Source organism: Macrotis lagotis, chromosome 7 (genome assembly GCF_037893015.1).
Source record: "Macrotis lagotis isolate mMagLag1 chromosome 7, bilby.v1.9.chrom.fasta, whole genome shotgun sequence".
NCBI lineage: Eukaryota > Metazoa > Chordata > Mammalia > Peramelemorphia > Peramelidae > Macrotis > Macrotis lagotis.
In genome coordinates this window covers 175,285,461-175,303,432 of record NC_133664.1, presented here as the reverse complement: position 1 = coordinate 175,303,432, position 17,972 = coordinate 175,285,461, and the positions used below count along the sequence as shown (strand labels likewise).

Here is a 17,972-nt window from a genome sequence, read left to right as displayed (position 1 = left end):
AGAATTCTTAAGACTAATTGTTGCTAAAAAAAATCCTCTTATGACTACAAGATTTTCTTCATGTTTCTCTTAAATTCCAAAGTTACATTCAAATTAGTTTTAAATCATTTTCTTTCCAAAAGCCTAAAAAGTTTGCAAATTCTTCTTATCTTCATCAGTGAAATTCTACCTTTTCAATGCTCTCACTTATAAGAACTTTCTATCTTCACTGACCAACATTTCTTAATATTAGAACATTCTATGTTCTGGAAATGAGAGATTCCCCACAATTTGGCAGGAGACCTGTGGACACCATCCCTGGGCTCCTCTGGTCTGAAGAACTCTGAGTCCTTGCCTTCACTGCAGCTGAGGCCTCTTCGGAGAACAAACAATAACAGATGACTTCTGCCTCAGGCACAGGTGTGTGAGCAGAAGAACCAGCCCAGCTGACCACAGAGAGAGGGATGACCTCAACCCAGGGTAAAGCCCACCATTGATTGAAGGCAAAAGGATTCAATAGCTCCAACCCCTCCCTTCAAGCTAAGGTAGAAGGACTCAATCAAGGTCACAGACACTCCAGAGAAAGCAACCAGCACCTCCTACTGGCCAGCCAGAGAAACTGCACTCAGTGAGTAAAGCCTCTAGCAATACCAAGCCCCTGGGAACCAGCCCCTCCTCAACTCAAGGTCTTAGCAAAATGAAGAAGGGTGAGTAGAAAGGTGGATCCATAGAAAAATTCTTGGAAAGAAAAGACCCTAACTCAGAGAGACCTAGAACCTCTGAGGAGAATATGATCTGGTCTTCAGCACAGAAAGACTTCCTTGAAGAAATAAGGAGTTTAAAAATCAACTGGAAAATTTGGGAGAGACAATTAATACCTTGCAACAAGAAAACAAAATCTTAGAAATTACAACTGGACAAATACAAAATGAAAATAAATCTCTCATATCATCAATTGGACAAATACAAAATAAGAATTGTCTCAGATCTTCAATTGGGCAAATGCAAAAAGAAAATAATTCTCTCAAAACCTCAACTGGTCAAATGGAAAGCTCTTTCAAACGTAGAATTGACCAATTGGAAAAGGAGTTGCAAAAGGTTAATGAAGAAAATTCCTCTTAAAAAAAAAAAGAATGGAGTTTGCGGAAACTAATGACTCCATGAGACAAGAGCCAGTTAAACAAAAATCAAAAAATAGAAAAAAACAGAAAAAATGTAAAATACCTCATCAGCAAAACCACTGACCTGGAGAATAGATCAAGGAGGGGCAACCTGAGAATTATTGGACTTCCTGAAAACATTGAAGAGAAAAAAAGCCTGGACTTAATATTACAAGATCTAGTGACAGAAAACTGCCCTGATATCATGGAACCAGAGGGCAAAGTACTTATTGAAAGAATACATCAAACCCCTCCAGAAAGAGATCCTAAAATGAAAACACCAAGGAATGTTGTGGCCAAATTCCAGAACTATCAGATAAAAGAGAAAATCCTGCAAGGAGCCAGAAAGAAACAATTTAAATATCAAGGAGCCACAGTAAGGATTACCCAGGACCTGGATGCATCAAAATTAAGGGATCAAAGGGCCTGGAAGGAGATGTTTCAAAGAGCAGGGGAGCTTGGAGTGCAGCCAAGAATCCACTATCCCACAAAGCTAAGCCTTCTCTTCCAGGAAAAAAGATGGACATTTAACAAAATGGAAGAATTCCAAAAATTCCTGATGAAAAGACCAGAGCTAAATAGAAAATCTGGACATCAAACAGGAGGTTCAAGAGACACATGAAAAGGTAAAAAAAAAGGGGGGGCAGTAAAAGAAAAACAAAAACTGCTATCCAATAAGTTGAAACTGGCTATATTCCAGCATACGGAAAAAGATTCTCATAAATCTTGAGAATTGGGGGGCGGATAGGTGGCGCAGTGGATAAAGCACCGGCCCTGGAGTCAGGAGTACCTGGGTTCAAATCCGGTCTCAGGAACTTAATAATTACCTAGCTGTGTGGCCTTGGGCAAGCCACTTAACCCCCTTTGCCTTGCAAAAACCTTAAAAAAAAATCTTGAGAATTGCAACTCTAACAGAGAGAATATTCCTAGCCAGAAGTGATGGACATTCATGACCTATCCATGAGACTGCTATCCAACGAGGTGTAACTGGCTTTAACTCCACTTGGGAGAAAGACTCTAATAACTCTTAAGAATTCTAACTCTATTAGATAGAATGTACTTAGCTAGAAGTGACAGATACTCAGAATTTTCTATGACCCAGATAGAATGATCTAAAAACACTACATCCTTAAAAAGGGGGACAAGAAGGAGGCAGAAGTAGGGAGGAGATTTAATGGAGTAAATCTCATTACCACTAAGAGGTACAAAATACCTATGGTAATAAAGGGGAAACAGGGAGGAGATGAGAAACACCTGAATCTTCTTCTCATCAGACTTGGCTTAAAGTCAACTTACACATACTTAGTTAACTTTAAAAACATCTAACCTTTCAAGTATTAAAAGGGAAAAGGGGGGGGGGGGGACAGAGAAAGGGAGGGGGAGGGGGAGTGGGGAAAAAGGGGAACTAAGAAAAGGAAGGGAAGGGAAAAGGGAAAAGGGGAAAAGGGGAAAGGGGTAAGAAAGGGGAGGGGTGATATGGGAAGGCAAACATACTGAAGGGGTGGTATTCAGAAACAAAATACTGGGGAATATGGATGGGGGTAAGGGGGAAAATACAAACAGAGGGAAGAAAGCATGGAGGGCAATAAAGAATTAGTAATCATAACTTTGAATGTGAATGGGATGAACTTTCCCTTAAAACATAAGCAAATAGCCGATTAGATTAAAAACCAGAATCCTACAATATGCTGCTTACAAGAAATTCATTTGAAGCAGAGAGATACATATAGAGTAAAGGTAAAAGGCTGGAGCAAAGTATATTTTGCTTCAGATGAAATACAAAACGCAGGGGTAGCAATCCTTATCTCAGACAAAGCAGCAGCAAAAATTGATAGCATTAAAAGAGATAAGGAAGTAAACTTTATCCTCCTAAAAGATACCATAGAAAATAAAGTTATTTCAATACTGAATATATATATATGCACCCAATGGGGACAGCATCCAAATTCTTTTTTTTTTAAATTTTTTAAGTTTGTTTTTTTTGCAAGGCAAATGGGGTTAAGTGGCTTGCCCAAGGCCACACAGCTGGGTAATTACTAAGTGTTTGATACTGGATTTGAACCCAGGTACTTCTGACTACAGGGCCGGAGCTTTATCCACTGCACCACCTAGCCACCCCTCAGCATCCAAATTCTTAGAGGAGAAGCTGAAAGAACTGCAGGAAGACACAGACAGCAAAACTCCAGTAGTGGGAGACCTCAACCTCTCGCTCTCAAGATCTAGATAAATTGAATCATAAAATAAACAAGAAAGAAGTTAAGGAGGTAAATAGATTGTTAGGAAAAACTAGATATGGTAGACTTATGGAGGAAATTGAATGGGGATAGAAAGGAATGTAACTTTTTTTTCCTCTGCAGTACATGGAACTTATACAAAAATTGACCATGTACTAGGACATAAAAACATAATAATCAACTGCAGAAAGGCAGAAATAGCAAATACATCTTTCTCAGATCACAGTGCAATAAAAGTCATATGCAATATTGGGCCAAGGAGATACAGACCCAGAACCAATTGGAAACTGAATAACCTCATTTTAAAGAATGAGTGGATCAAAACCAAATTGTAGAAAGAATTAACCATTTTATCCTAGATAATGATAATAATGAAACAACATGCCAAAACTTACGGGATTCACTCAAAGTGGCTCTCAGGGGATATATTATAGCTTTAAATGATGACATGAATAAATTGGAGAAAGAGGAAATCAATGAACTAAACATGAACTAAAAAAATTAGAGAAAGAACAAATTAAAAAATCCCCAATACCAAATTAGAAATTCTAAAAATTAAAGGAGAAATTAATAAAAGCAAAAGCAAAAAAACTACTGAATTAATAAATAAAACCAAAAGCTAGTATTATGAAAAAGGCAATAAAATTAATAAACCTCTGGTCAATTTGATTTAAAAAAAAAGAAAATCAAATTGCTAGTATCATAAATGAAAAAGGTGAACTCACCACCAATGAGGAGGAAATTAAAGTAATAATTCAAAATTATTTTGCCCAACTCTATGCTAATAAATTTGATAATTTAAGTGAAATGGATGAATATTAACAAAAATATAAATTGCCCAGGTTAAATGAAAAGGAGATTAAATACCTAAACAATGCTATCTCAGAAAAAGATATTCAACAAGCCATCATTGAACTCCCTAAGAAAAAATTTCCAGGGCCTGATGGAATCACAAGTGAATTCTACCAAACATTTAAGGAACAATTGGTTCCAATTCTATATAAACTCTTTGGAAAAATAGGGAAAGATGGAACTCTGCCAAACTCTTTCTATGAAATCAATATGCTGTTGTTACCTAGTTAAAACAGAGAAAGAAAATTATAGACCTAGCTCCCTGATGAATATAGATGCAAAAATCTTAAATAAAATCTTAGCAAAACAATTACAAGTTATCACTAGGATAATACACTATGACCAAGTAGGATTTATCCCAGGAATACAGGGTTGGTTCAATATGAGGAAAACTGTTATTATACTCAATTATATCAAAACAAACCTATCAAAAATTATATGATCATATTAATAGATGCTGAAAAAGCTTTTGACAAAATACAGCACCCATTCCTACTAAAAACACTAGAGAGTGTAGGAATAAATGGACTGTTCCTTAGAATAATTAGCAGTATCTATCTGAAACCATCATCATGCATTCTATTCAATGGGGAGAGGCTAGAGCATTCCCAATAATATCAGGGGTGAAACAAGGGTGCCCATTATCACCACTACTATTCAATATCGTATTAGAAATGTTAGCTTCAGCAATTAGAGAAGAAAAAGAAATTGAAGGAATTAGAATTGGGAAGGAAGAGACAAAACTCTCACTCTTTGCGAATGACATGATGGTGTACCTTAGAGAATCCCAAAAAATCATCCAAAAAACTACTGGAAACAATTAGCAATTTTAGCAAAGTTGCAGGTTATAAAATAAACCCTCATGAATCCTCAACTTTTCTATATATGTCTAGCAAGATACAGCAGGAAGAGCTAGAAAGAGAAATCCCATTCAAAGTAACCTCAGACAATATAAAATACCTGAGAGTCTATTTGCCAAGTCGGAATCCTTTTGAAAACAATTATAAAACACTTCTCACACAAATTAAATCAGATTTAAAACTGGGCAAATATCAACTGCTCATGGGTAGGTAGAGCTAATATAATAAAAATGACAATTATACCAAAACTAAACTACCTATTTAGTGCCCTACCAATCAAAATTCCAAAAAGTTACTTTAATGAGTTGGAAAAATTGTAAATATATTCATATGGAGAAATGAAAAGTCAAGAATTCCAGGAGCTTAATGAAAAAAAGTACAAAAGAAGGGGGCTTAGCCCTACCTGATCTAAAATTACATTATGAAGCATCAGTCATCAAAACTGTTTGGTATTGGCTAAGAAATAGAGTAGTGGACCAGTGGAATAGACTAGGTGGAAAAGCAGAAGACTATTATAGTAATCTGCTGTTTAATAAACCCAAAGAGTCCAGCTATTGGAATAAAAACTCCCTCTTTGATAAAAAACTGCTGGGAAATTGGAAGTTAGTATGGAAGAAACTCAGATTAGACCAACACACAACACCCTTTACCAAGATAAGATCCAAATGGTTATAGGACTTGGACATAAAAAACAATACTATAAGCAAATTAGAAGATCAAGGACTAGTTTACCTGTCAGATCTATGGAAAGGGGAGCAGTTTATGACTAAGGAAGAGTTGGAGAAAATCACCAAAAACCAATTAGATGATTTTGATTACATTAAATTAAAAAGCTTTTGCACAGATAAAACCACTGTAACCAAGATCAAAAGAAATGTAGTAAACTGGGAAACAATCTTTACAACTAATGATTCTGACAAAGGACTCATTTCTAAAATATACAGAAAACTGAGTCATATTTTTAAAACAAAAAGCCATTTCCCCAATTGACAAATGGTCAAAGGACATGCAAAGGCAATTTACAGATGAGGAGATCAAAGCAATCCATAGCCATATGAAAAAATGCTCTAAGTCATTAATTATTAGAGAAATGAAAATTAAAGCTTCTCTGAGGTACCACCTCACACCTCTCAGCTTGGCCAATATGACCAGAAAGGATAATGATCATTGTTAGAAGGGTTGTGGGAAATCAGGGACACTATTACACTGTTAGTGGAGCTGTGAACTTATCCAACCCTTCTGGAGAGAAATTTGGAACTACACCCAAAGGGCAACAAAAATGAGCATGCCCTTTGACCCAGCAATACCACTACTGGGTCTATACCCTGAAGAGATGATGAGAAAGGGTAAAAACATTACTTGTACAAAAATATTTATAGCAGCCCTGTTTGTGGTGGAAAGGAACTGGAAAACAAGTAAATATCCTTCAATTGGGGAATGGCTTAGCAAACTGTGGTATATGTATGTCATGGAACACTACTGTTCTATTAGAAACCAGGAGGGACAGGATTTCAGGGAAGCCTGGAGGGATGTGCATGAACTGATGCTGAGTGAGATGAGCAGAACCAGAAAAACACTGCATACCCTCACAGCAACATGGGGGTGAAGTTCAACCTTGATGGACATGCTCATTCCATCAGTGCAACAATCGGGAACAATTTTGGGCTGTTTGCAATGGAGTGCCATCTGTATCCAGATAAAGAGCCATGGAGTTTGAACAAAGTTCAAGGACTATTCCCTTTAATTTAGAAAACAGATTTATCTTACTGTCTAATCCTGTTACCTCTTAGACTTCTTGTCTCTTCCTTAAGGATTTGATTTATCTCTCATCACACTCAATTTGGATCAATGTACAACATGGAAACAAAATAAAGACTGACAGATTGCTTTCCGTGGGGGGTGGGGGGAGGGAAGTAAGATGGGGGGGAATTGTAAAACTCAAATAATATCTTTAATAAAAAAAATAAAACAATAAAAGAATAACTGCTGAAAGTAAAAAAAAGAATGTAAAAAAAAAGAAAAAGAATTCACTGATTTTTTTCCTTAGATCTCCTTATTATGTTGTACATGGTACAACCTATATCAGATTGATTACGGGGAGGGGCTGGAAGGGAAGGAGGGAGAAAAATTTGGAACACAAAATCTTACAAAAAATGAATGCTGAAAACTATCTTTACATGTAACTGAAAAAATAAAATACAAAAAAAAGGTTCATATAAAAAAGACTTTCTGATCATGACATGATGTAGTTATCTCTCTAGGTCTTTTTTGGAGTAGGCTATATGGATTCTGTCATCTTTATAATGGTCTTTTCAGGTTTTATTCTCTTTGATGAAATGTTTGACATTTGTTGACTGAAAATTAAACCTTTGATAAAAAAAAACACTACTGAGTAGTGAAAACACAAGGGAAATTACCATTTTCACAGTACCCTTCATTTAATGCTATATAAAAAGATATATAAAGTGCTTTCCACCTGTTAAGTAGGTAATAAAAATTAAGCTCCTTTCAGAGATGAAGAAATGAGACCTTCAGGGATAAAAATAACTTATCTAAAGTTATACAGATGATAACTATCTGAACCAGAACTCAAACTTGCATTTTCAGACTATAAGACTAGTGTAACATCATTAAACAAATATCACGACAAATATATTTTTGTTCCCCATGAGGTTACAGAAAGTCAATTCCAAACAAACCAAATAGAAACTATTATTAAAATTTGTACTCTAAAATGTAAATCTTTAGTCCTACATTTTTATTAAGACATAAGGAATTACACTATATTATTATTGTGTGAGTAAAGATCTGGGGAGAAAAAATATATATCTCTTTAGGAGAAGAGAAATATTGAACAACTTTTACTTAAAGCACTTTTACAATTAAAGTTTATAGGAAGAATTAGAAGAGGTAATTTTTTTGGAAATACATATTCAATAGGCCCATATATATACTACCTAAAGTTACTATCTTTATAGAGAATAATACTTAAAAATTATATATCAAAGAAGATAATTCTGTTAAAATCTTTCTTAATGGAGAATGCATTAGACTGAGTTGCTATTAGATTAAGCTAATGGAGTCCATCTTTAAAGCTTACATAGGGGCAGCTAGGTGGGATAGAGTACCCAAGTCAAGAGTATCCAAGTTCAAATCTGGCCTCAGACACTTAATAATTACCCAGCTGTGTGGCTTTGGGCAAGCCACTTAACTGCACTGCCTTGCAAAAACTTTAAAAAAAAAGTTTACATAGATATTTTCATAAATATATACGAAGTAAAAAAGAACATAGTTAAATAATCCTATGAACTTTATAACAGAAGGAATATGAAGGTGTAAATGTAGGTCTAAGTATGGACATGTCCTGTGCTTTTCTGGTCCTGATACCAACTTTGCAATGAGAAGAAATCCAACTAACCTGATAAACAATATAAGAAACAACAAAATTTTCAGCAACTATATAGGCCCAATATCTATATTTTGAGTTAAAATCAATCCTAAACTAGCTTGTCCTTAGTCAAAACTAGACCATTTACTTAACATAACACTAACTCATTAACAATGACATATTAGTGGGGCAGCAGAGAGTACTACTGGCCCTGGAGTCAGAAGGACCTGAGTTCAATTCGAACTCAGACACTTAATAATTACCTAGCTGTGTGACCTTGGATGAATCACTTAACCCCAATGCGCCTTGCAAAAAATAAAAATAAAAAACAATGATATATTAGCTTTGAAGAGATGACCATCACAGGCAATTCTTGGGTGACATAGGTAAACTCAAAAACCTCCAAAATTAAGATATAATAAGCTAAAAAAGGAGTTAACTACTCTGAAGCATACCTTCATATAATGTGGAAAAACATAAAGATTGCTAGGAGGGGGAAGCTGGGTGGCACAGTGGATACAGCACCCAGCCCTGGAGTGAAGAGGACCTGAGTTCAAATTCAACCTCTGACAATTAATCATTACCTAGTTGTGTGACCTTGCACAAGTCACAATGCTCATTGCTCATTTTTGCTTTGCAAAAACTTAAAAAAAGAAGATAGCTAGGAAATAGCAAAAAAAAAAAAAAAATTATGGGACAGTAATAAAAAATAATAAGGCTAAGTCCTGTGAAATACATAAACCCTTAGCACTAACCACAAATCTATGAGAGGAATATAAATGGCAAAAAGTTTTGTAAATAGCAAATGAACCAAAATTTAAAGATTTTTTTAAAAGTCTACTGCACAGTATAGCAAAGTTGCCCAGTTGCACATAGAAACTCACAGATCATATCATCTGAGCTGGGTTCTTTCAACACAAAGATAAACAAAATATAATTATACAACAAAATGACTGTTACAAAAGAAATGGAAAATATGCTAAGTATCTTGTGTGCTTTCATTTCCATTACCATATCTAACTAAATCAAAGCAATTTTCACAGGAAATGTCTAAAATCCAAATATACTTTTGAAATACTAACAACTTTCATTTTGGAGGATTCTAAATAAGGGGTAAAGGAATAAGCATTCACAGAAACTACATGCCAAGCAATGTGCTAAGTTCTTTTTATAAATATTTTCTCATTTGATCCTCACAACTCTGCAAGATAGGTGCCATTCTCATTCCTATTTCACAGGTGAGGGGGAAAAAAGCAAACAGCAATTAAGAGACTTGCCCAGGGTCAAACAGCTAAGTTCAGAGACCATATTTGAAGAAGGGTTTCCCAACTCCAGGTCCAACATTCTATCCACTATGTCACCAGATGTCTTTAGGGATAGCATCTTCACATGAAAATTAGATAGAGCCATGACTTTACCAATTTGCAGACTCCCTCCAGTTATGCCTATTGCAAGAAACATATGATTCTTCCTGTAGGATTCCTGCCATTATTATGCGATCAAGCACATAGAAAGTCCAAAGTTGTTAGAGGCTTTTCTCTAAGATCTTGTGACATTTCATAGGCTCAACATAGATTTAAGAGTTGGGGGAAAAAATCTCAGAGGTCATCTCTTTCTACTGTATTATATACACTGCCATAAATGCAGTGCATGTAGAGAAGTCCACTGGTTATCACTCACTCTTGCCACATGAATACTTCAAATCTTTTCCCACATATACAATTCTCTGATGACATTCTTTGTATTGCTTTTCTACAGAATTCCTAATTGGCAATATCTGATAGTTTATCCACACCTCTACACCCAAATTACTCAATGTCATAATATCAGTTTAAGAATATTGATGGGTCTTTTGTTTCAGAAAGAATCTTGGGTACATTAAAAGCTCTGCACAATTTCCCAAAGGTTATCCAACCTTCTTTCTTCCTAGTATTCAATCACCCATCAGACCTATGGATTGTCCCTCAAAATGAATATCATAGTCACAACATAGAAAGTTTTCATCTATCTGGTTTTTCCTATGAGGACAGTTAAGTCAAACTCTTTCGACTCACTATGGATCTCATTTAGGAGGTACTGTAGTGTTCCAGGACTTGATACAATCTTAACAATTTATTATTCAAATAATATTGGTGATAATACTATATATATATCCATCTTTCCATCAGGCATTATACTGGACATCTTCCTCTTTAGTTCAGATTCTTATCACCTCTCACCTAAATTACTATACAGTCTAATAACTGGTCTCCACAAGTCTGTCACCATTCTAGTCTAATCTATCTATTACTACCAAAATAATTGTCCCATAAGTACTGATTGGATTGTCTGACTAGCCTATTCAATCAAGTCCAGTGACTTCCTGTTGTCTCTAGGATAAACTATAAAGGCCATCACATCAACCCCAACCTACCTCAACAGTTTCACTGGTTATTATTTAGACCCTTTCCTTCATTTTTAGCCCAGTTTTTTCTTAGTTCCTTACTTATGATATTCCATCTCTTTTCTTTATGCTTTTTCAATGGCATGCCTGCAATACATTTTCTCCTTAGGTTTAACTCACAGAAACTCCCTCTTTTTTTTTAAGAAGCAGTTAAGATACCATCTTCTGTATGAAGGCTCTCCTGATTCTATCAATTGTTAGTGCTCTCCCTTCCAAACTATTTTACTTACTTTGTGTCCATATGTATGTGTGTTTATGTATGTATATATTAATCATGAGAGTATATGGATATAGAATTTAATGTAAGTGGGGATTATTTAATTTTGGGGGGTATCCCTAGTGCTTGGCACACAACAGACAATTAATAATGACTGATGATAATGGTTAACACCCATGGAAAAATGGTTTATGCCTTTACAAATCAAGTATGTTTTTAGTACCAAAAATGTTGCTTGTTATTATTTTCGTTTCCAAAGGTAGGCAAAAAATTATCAAAAAAATGGTGTAGGGGCAGCTAGGTGGTGCAGTAGATAGAGCACTGGCCCTGGAGTCAGGAGGACCTGGGTTCAAATCCGGCCTCAGACACTAGCTATCTGTGTGACCATGGGCAAGTCACTTAACCCCACTGCCTTATATCAATAACTTTATCAAAAACTTGTATCAAATGCCTTATATCACTATATCAATAACTTATATCAACACTTTCTAATGTCCAAAAGATCTCTGAGAATTGTATACAAATGGACTGGACTCCATCCTGCCCCCAGGAACTTCATTAACTTGTGAGGCTGCATAAGATTCAGGACTCACTGACCATCAGTCTTCTCAATGTCCTAAGCCCCCTGAGAAGACAGATAGAGGGCAGAGTCATAGGACTCCCAGAGTACACATTTCAAGAAGGCCTAGGGGTCAAGCATTTTTTCATTTGCCAATTGCTGGACTCCTTTGGACAGGACTCTATTCAGACCATGCTAACTCTGGGTACTCCCCCCTCCCTCCCTTTTCATGTTGTCTTCCCCCTTTAGAATGCAAGCTCCCCAAGGGCAGGGCTGTCTTTTTCATATTTGTAGCCCTAGCATTGATTTAGACAATACCTATTACACAGAGAATATCAAATTACTATCTTTTATATACTTTCTATGAAATACGTCCAAACAAATAATACATATTCAAAACAAAACAAAATAACCCAAAGGTGCTATATATTTTTATTTTTCTAGGTTTTTATCCACTCTAGTTAACAGAGACCATACTTTCCTCATCTCGTTATTTGGGAATTTCTGAATCCTTCAAGACACATGATTTCAATCAATGTAGATACTCTTTCCACCAAGAGAAAAGAATGACTTTTCTCTCCCATGCATTCTCATTGTGATTATTCTTCATGATTTTACACAAATACTCCATGGAAGATCTACTTGACTCATGCCTTCAAAGTGATCTATAAATCCCTAGAGTAGTTCAGGCACACTAAAACATCAAATAATTCAATACCTTTCATTTAGTTGCTTCCTAGAAATTTTGTAAGTTGAAACATAATAATTGTAATAGCTCACATTCATTAAACACTTTATATTTTAGAAAATTATTTCCCTCACAACCATAAATATTACCTAGGAGGTAATATTTTCCTCAGGTAGAGAAGGTATATAAAATATTCATAATAATCAAATGATATTTACAACTTTAATAAGGTATTTCAATTGAACTCAAGTGACAATAACTAGTCAGTACGTAGAGTACCTGGTCAGTACATAGTTACAGTACATGGAGCCTTCAAGTTTACAATATGTTTTATATGTCACCTCATTTTAACCTCACAATAATACTGCAAGGTAGGAAATGCAGGTTTTATTATTCCCATTTTATGGATAAGGAAACAGAAGCTCTGAGAGCATAAGTAGGTCTCAAAGGAAAAATTTTAATCCATGCTTTCCTGATAGAATTTCCAGATACAACTTTTACCTTCAATATTAGGATAAAAGAAAAAGAACTGAAATTAATATGAAGCCATTCACTGGTTCTATAAAATTGTCAAATATCAACATAACCATAACCTCAAATTATCATGAAACCTAATTAATATGCAAAAAGTTTTTTGATTCATATATATATATATATATATATGTATGTATTCTGCACATCTATTAGCGTCTGTTTTATCACCACCTTTCTTTATATTTTGTTTAACATGTTATCTTTGAGGTAATTTAAGATCCTTTAACTCCATGATCTCAGAGGATACCTTGCTTGTATGATAGAAGAATTCTGCTTGTCCAAGGGAGAAATTTCAATCCCTGTTCGACTGTTTACTTACTACCTGTGTGATCTTTGGATGTATCACTTAATGTCTCAATATCCTCATCTGTTTTACCAAAAAGAAAAAGGATGTGGAAAAGGAACAGATGATATTGAAGGTCAAGGAGAAATGGATGTTATTGACACTAGGAAGGCAGTTTCCCTGAAAGAATAACTTTACCAATGAGCTCAAATATAGGATGAGGCACATTATTTTTGGATGTCATCAATTTGAGAATATGGGGATGTAACCAATTTGGAATTTGTTTTACTTGACTGTTCATATATATTAGAAAGGTTTTGTATTTCTTTTACTGTTTGGGAAAAAATAGGGAAGGTAATTTTATTTCTCTGAAAAACTGATTCTAAGAAGGATGTTTCTCCCTTCCTATAAAGCCCCTCAAAAGCATACATATATAAATATAAATATAAACAAATAAAATGGATATTCTGGCTTAAAAATCAGTCTCCTATAAAACTATCAATCATAAATCAGTTCACCAGGACCTGAACATAATATAAACAGGTGAAACTAAATTTCCAGAACTGAAACAGATTGTAGGCAATAAGTCTGATAGAGAAGTAACTCTTACACCCAATTACAATATTAGACATTAAAACAATAATTATATTATTTGATAGAAAGCAATGTCAACTTTGTTTATGGGTACATTTATTGAGGTTATTTAAATACCTTTTCTGTATTCTTGTATTTTTCCCAACTTTTTAGCATCTTCAGCCATTTTGTACTTCTTTCGATTTCTAGCTGCTTTTGCTGAAATGAAATAAAAATGCTTTTATATTGCTTTTCTAGATTCCTTTGATTAGAAATTAACATCTGTTAATAAGGAAAATACTACTAAAAAAGCACTACTAGAGTAAGCCAACTTATTTTCATCTACAAATCATTTAGTGTAATTATTTTTAAATAAATTTTTATAGATAATTTTTTATTTTTTTTGTTTTTGTCAGGTGTTCCCAGTTCTAGGTGATCCCATTTGGGGTTTTCTTGGCAAAGATACTGGAGTGGTTTGCTATTTTTCTCCAGCTCATTTTACAGATGAGGAACTAAAGCAAACAAGGTTAAAGGACTCACCCAGAGTCATACAGTTAGTGTCTGAGACCAGATTTGAACTCAGAATGAGGAGTCTTTCTGATTCCAGATGTGACAATCTATCCACTGGGGAAGTGTTCTTCCTCCCCAAATTTTGTTTTGTTAAAATTTCTCTTTTTATCTCCCATCCATCCCACTTTTTTTTTTTAAGAAAAAGGGAGATTTGGAGCAGAGCCAAGGGGCAAGAGAAGAGCCTCTCTTGGGTGCTCTCTCCAAATTATTTCAAAAACCTTAAAATGATGACTCTCACTAAATTTTTGAGAGAACCCACAGAAAGATCTAGTGAGGCAATTCTCTAGCCCAAGGTAAATTGGAAAATAGTGGGGAAACTGTGTTCCATGGAGTTGGGAGGGGTGGCACTGCACAGGAGCAAATCCTGGAAACAGCCCCAGAGCACCTGGGAGTGCTCACTCCCCGCAGCAGAAGCAGTTTCCTAACCTGCACTACAATGAGCACCAAGCACAACTTGGAAGATCAGCAGGGAGACCTCTGATAGAGTGATGGCAAAGCCCAGACCCTCAGCACAGCAGTGGGACTCAGAAGGGCCATGACAGCCCAGATCCCAGGAAACGGAAGCAGGCCCATGGAGCCACCCAGCAGGAGCCTCCATGCAGCTGCTCCTTGAGTGCTCAGCCCATGGGATGTAAGGGAGTGGAGGGAGACCACCAAGGTCTATCCTCTGTCCCTGGAACAGGACTCTGGGGCTTTGACCACATTCAGACCCTGGTCATAGTCTACCCCCCCCCCACAGCCCCAGGGCAGAGGAGTGAGTTTGTGGTCATTCAACAGACCAGGAGAGTAGTCAGAGCCCCACACACTGAGGTCCTTGGGGGGGGGGCACATCCCATTAATGCTCAAAAGCTCAGGAAGTACCCCAAAACCAGGCACAGGCTGGCAAAATGAGTAAACGGGGGGGAAAAAAGGAACCTGACCATAGACAATTACTTTGGTCCCATGGAGGCTCAAAATGCTCAATCTGAAGATGAGAAAGTTCAAGTTTCTGCATCTAAAGACTCCAAGAAATATAGAAGTTGGACTCAGGCTATTATGACAAAACTCAAAAAAGATTTGGAAAATCAAGTAAGGGAGATAGAAAAAAAATTGGGAAAAAAATGAGAGAGATGCAGGAAAAACCATGAAAATGAAGTCAGCAGCTTAGTCAAGGAGATCCAGAAAAATGCTTTAGAAAATAACATGTTAGGGAACACTATTTTCTATTAGAAACCAGGAGGGATGGGAGTTCAGGGAAGCCTGGAAAGATTTGCATGAACTGATGCTGAGCAAGATGAGCAGAACCAGAAAAACACACTAACAGCAACATGGGGGTGATGATCAACCCTGATGGACTTGCTCATCCCTTTAGTGCAACAACCAGGGACAATTCTGAGCTATCTGCAATGGAAAATACCACCTGTATCCAGAGAAAGAATTATGGACTTTGAACAAAGATCAAAGACTATTTACCGTCAAATTAGAAAAAAAAATCATTATATTATTATGTAATTTTGCTATTTCATACTTTATTTTTCTTCCTTAAGGATATGATTCCTCTGTCATCACATTCAATTGAAATCAATGTATAACATGGAACCAATGTAAACACTAACAGAATGCCTTCTGTGGGAGTGGGGGGAGGGAAGTAAGAATGGGGGAAAAATTGTAAAACTCAAGATAAATAAAATCTTTCTTTAAAAAATAAAACAAAAAATAACATGTTAAAAGCCAGCTTAGGTCAAATGGATAAAACAGTTCAAAAAGCTATCAAGGAGAAGAATGCTTTATAAAAGAGAATTGGCCAGATGGAAAGGAAAACAAATCCTTCAGATGTAGAAAGGAGCTAAAGGAAGCTGATGACTTTGCAAGAAATCAAGACACAATAGTTCAACACCAAAAGAATGAAAAATTGGAGAAAAATATGAAATATCTCATTGAAAAAACAACTGATCTGGAAAACTGATCTAGAAAAGATAATTTTAAAATCATTGGGCTACCTGAAAGTCATGATCAGGAAAAGAGCCTTGACCTCATTTTTAAAGAATCTCTACAGCAAAATTGCCCTGATATCCTAGAATAGAAATTGAGAGAATCCACCAATTTTCCCCTGGAAAGAGATCCAAAACAAAACCAACCCCCAGGAATTATTATAGCCAAGTTCCAGAACTCCCAAGTCAAAAGGAATATATTACAAGCAGCCAGAAGGACACAATTCAAATATTGTGGAGCTGCAATCAGGATCACACAGAACTTAGCAGCAACTACATTAAAGGTTTGTAGGGCTTGGAATATAATACTCCAGAAGGCAAAAAGGACTTGGAATACAAGCGAGAATCAACTACCCAGTGAACATCCTCTTCCAGGGGAAAAGATGGACTTTCAGTGAAACAGGGGAATTTCAAATGTTACTGTTGAAATGACCAGAGCTGAACAGAAAGTTTGACCTTCAAGTACAGGACTCAGGTGAAGCATAGAGAGAGAGAGAGTGGATGAGAAGGGTGAACTATGAGGGACTTAATGATGATTAACTGCATGCATTCCTGCATGGAAAGACAAAACTGATTAATACTCATATGAATCTTCTCATTTAATAGAGAAAGTAGAAGGATCTTTTATAGATGAGGCACAGGAGAGAGGTGAATTTGAAGATATAACATTGTAAAAATGGAGTCAATGAGTGAAAAGGAAATGTACTGGGAGAAAGACAAAGGACAGGTAGAATAGGCTAAGATATTTCCTGTAGCTTTTGCAATGGTATGGAAGGGGGGAAGGCAAGGAAGAATGAGGGAACCTTCACTCTCACTAGAAATGGCTCAGAGAGAAAACAGCATACACAATAGGGTACAGACATCTAGAAGAAAAAGGAGAGAAGGGGTATGGGGGAGAGGAGGGGGGATGTAGGTGCTAGAGGAGAGGATAGTCAGATATAGCACATTTTCTTGTTTACTTTTTGTAAGGTGCTGGGATTGGGTGATCTGTCCAAGCCATGGGGTCAGGTGGTTTTGCTAGGTCTCTGGGGTGGGATGTAGGCTTGGGGCCTCCTGGTCCCATGGTCAGTGCTTTGTCTGCTGCACCACTTGGCTACCCCACAGCACATTTTTGAAGAAGGACAGAGTGAAAGGAGAGAGAAAATATAATAGATGGTAGTAGGGAGGGATGGATACAAAGAATTATGATCAGCAACAGCAACTGTGGAAAAATATGGAAGTAACTACTATGGATGAACTTATGAAAAAGAAAGTGATCCACCCAAGACAGAGCTGATGGTATCAGAACACAGACTGAAACACATTTTTTTTGCTTTATTTCTCATGAGGTTTTATATTTTTATGGGAAAGGGCATATTATATTTATTCTTAAACAAGAATATTTTAGTAATGTGTAAATAAATTAAAGAAAAAACATTTAAAAATGGAGATTAAACAAATCAGCAAAATAAAATAATACCTAGGGGAAAAGTCTGAAAATATACACAATGTTCCATTTCCACGGACCTGCTTGCTCTGCTAAGGAGGAAAAATGTTTTCTCATGTTTATCCAATGGGTCCATGCCTGTTGTTTTAAATTCTGCAACATTCAACTTTTAATTACTTTATGGTTGTTTTTTCAGCTAAATTGTTGTAGTCACTCTATATTTTTGTGATTCTGTC

The 17,972-nt window shown here is 36.1% G+C and overlaps 1 protein-coding gene across 7 annotated transcripts in view; it reads right to left on the bottom strand.

Annotated features, from left to right (window-relative positions):
- USP6NL (USP6 N-terminal like) overlaps positions 1-17,972 on the bottom strand; it is a 240,824-nt gene that overhangs the window by 68,695 nt on the left and 154,157 nt on the right. For all 7 annotated transcript variants that reach the window (XR_012470131.1, XR_012470132.1, XM_074194132.1 and 4 more), the window contains one exon: positions 13,909-13,989. Coding sequence is in view for 5 of the 7 variants with exons in the window: in XM_074194132.1 (XP_074050233.1) it covers positions 13,909-13,989 (81 nt within the window). In the remaining 2 variants the exon portion in view is untranslated. The remainder of the gene's footprint in view (positions 1-13,908; positions 13,990-17,972) is intronic.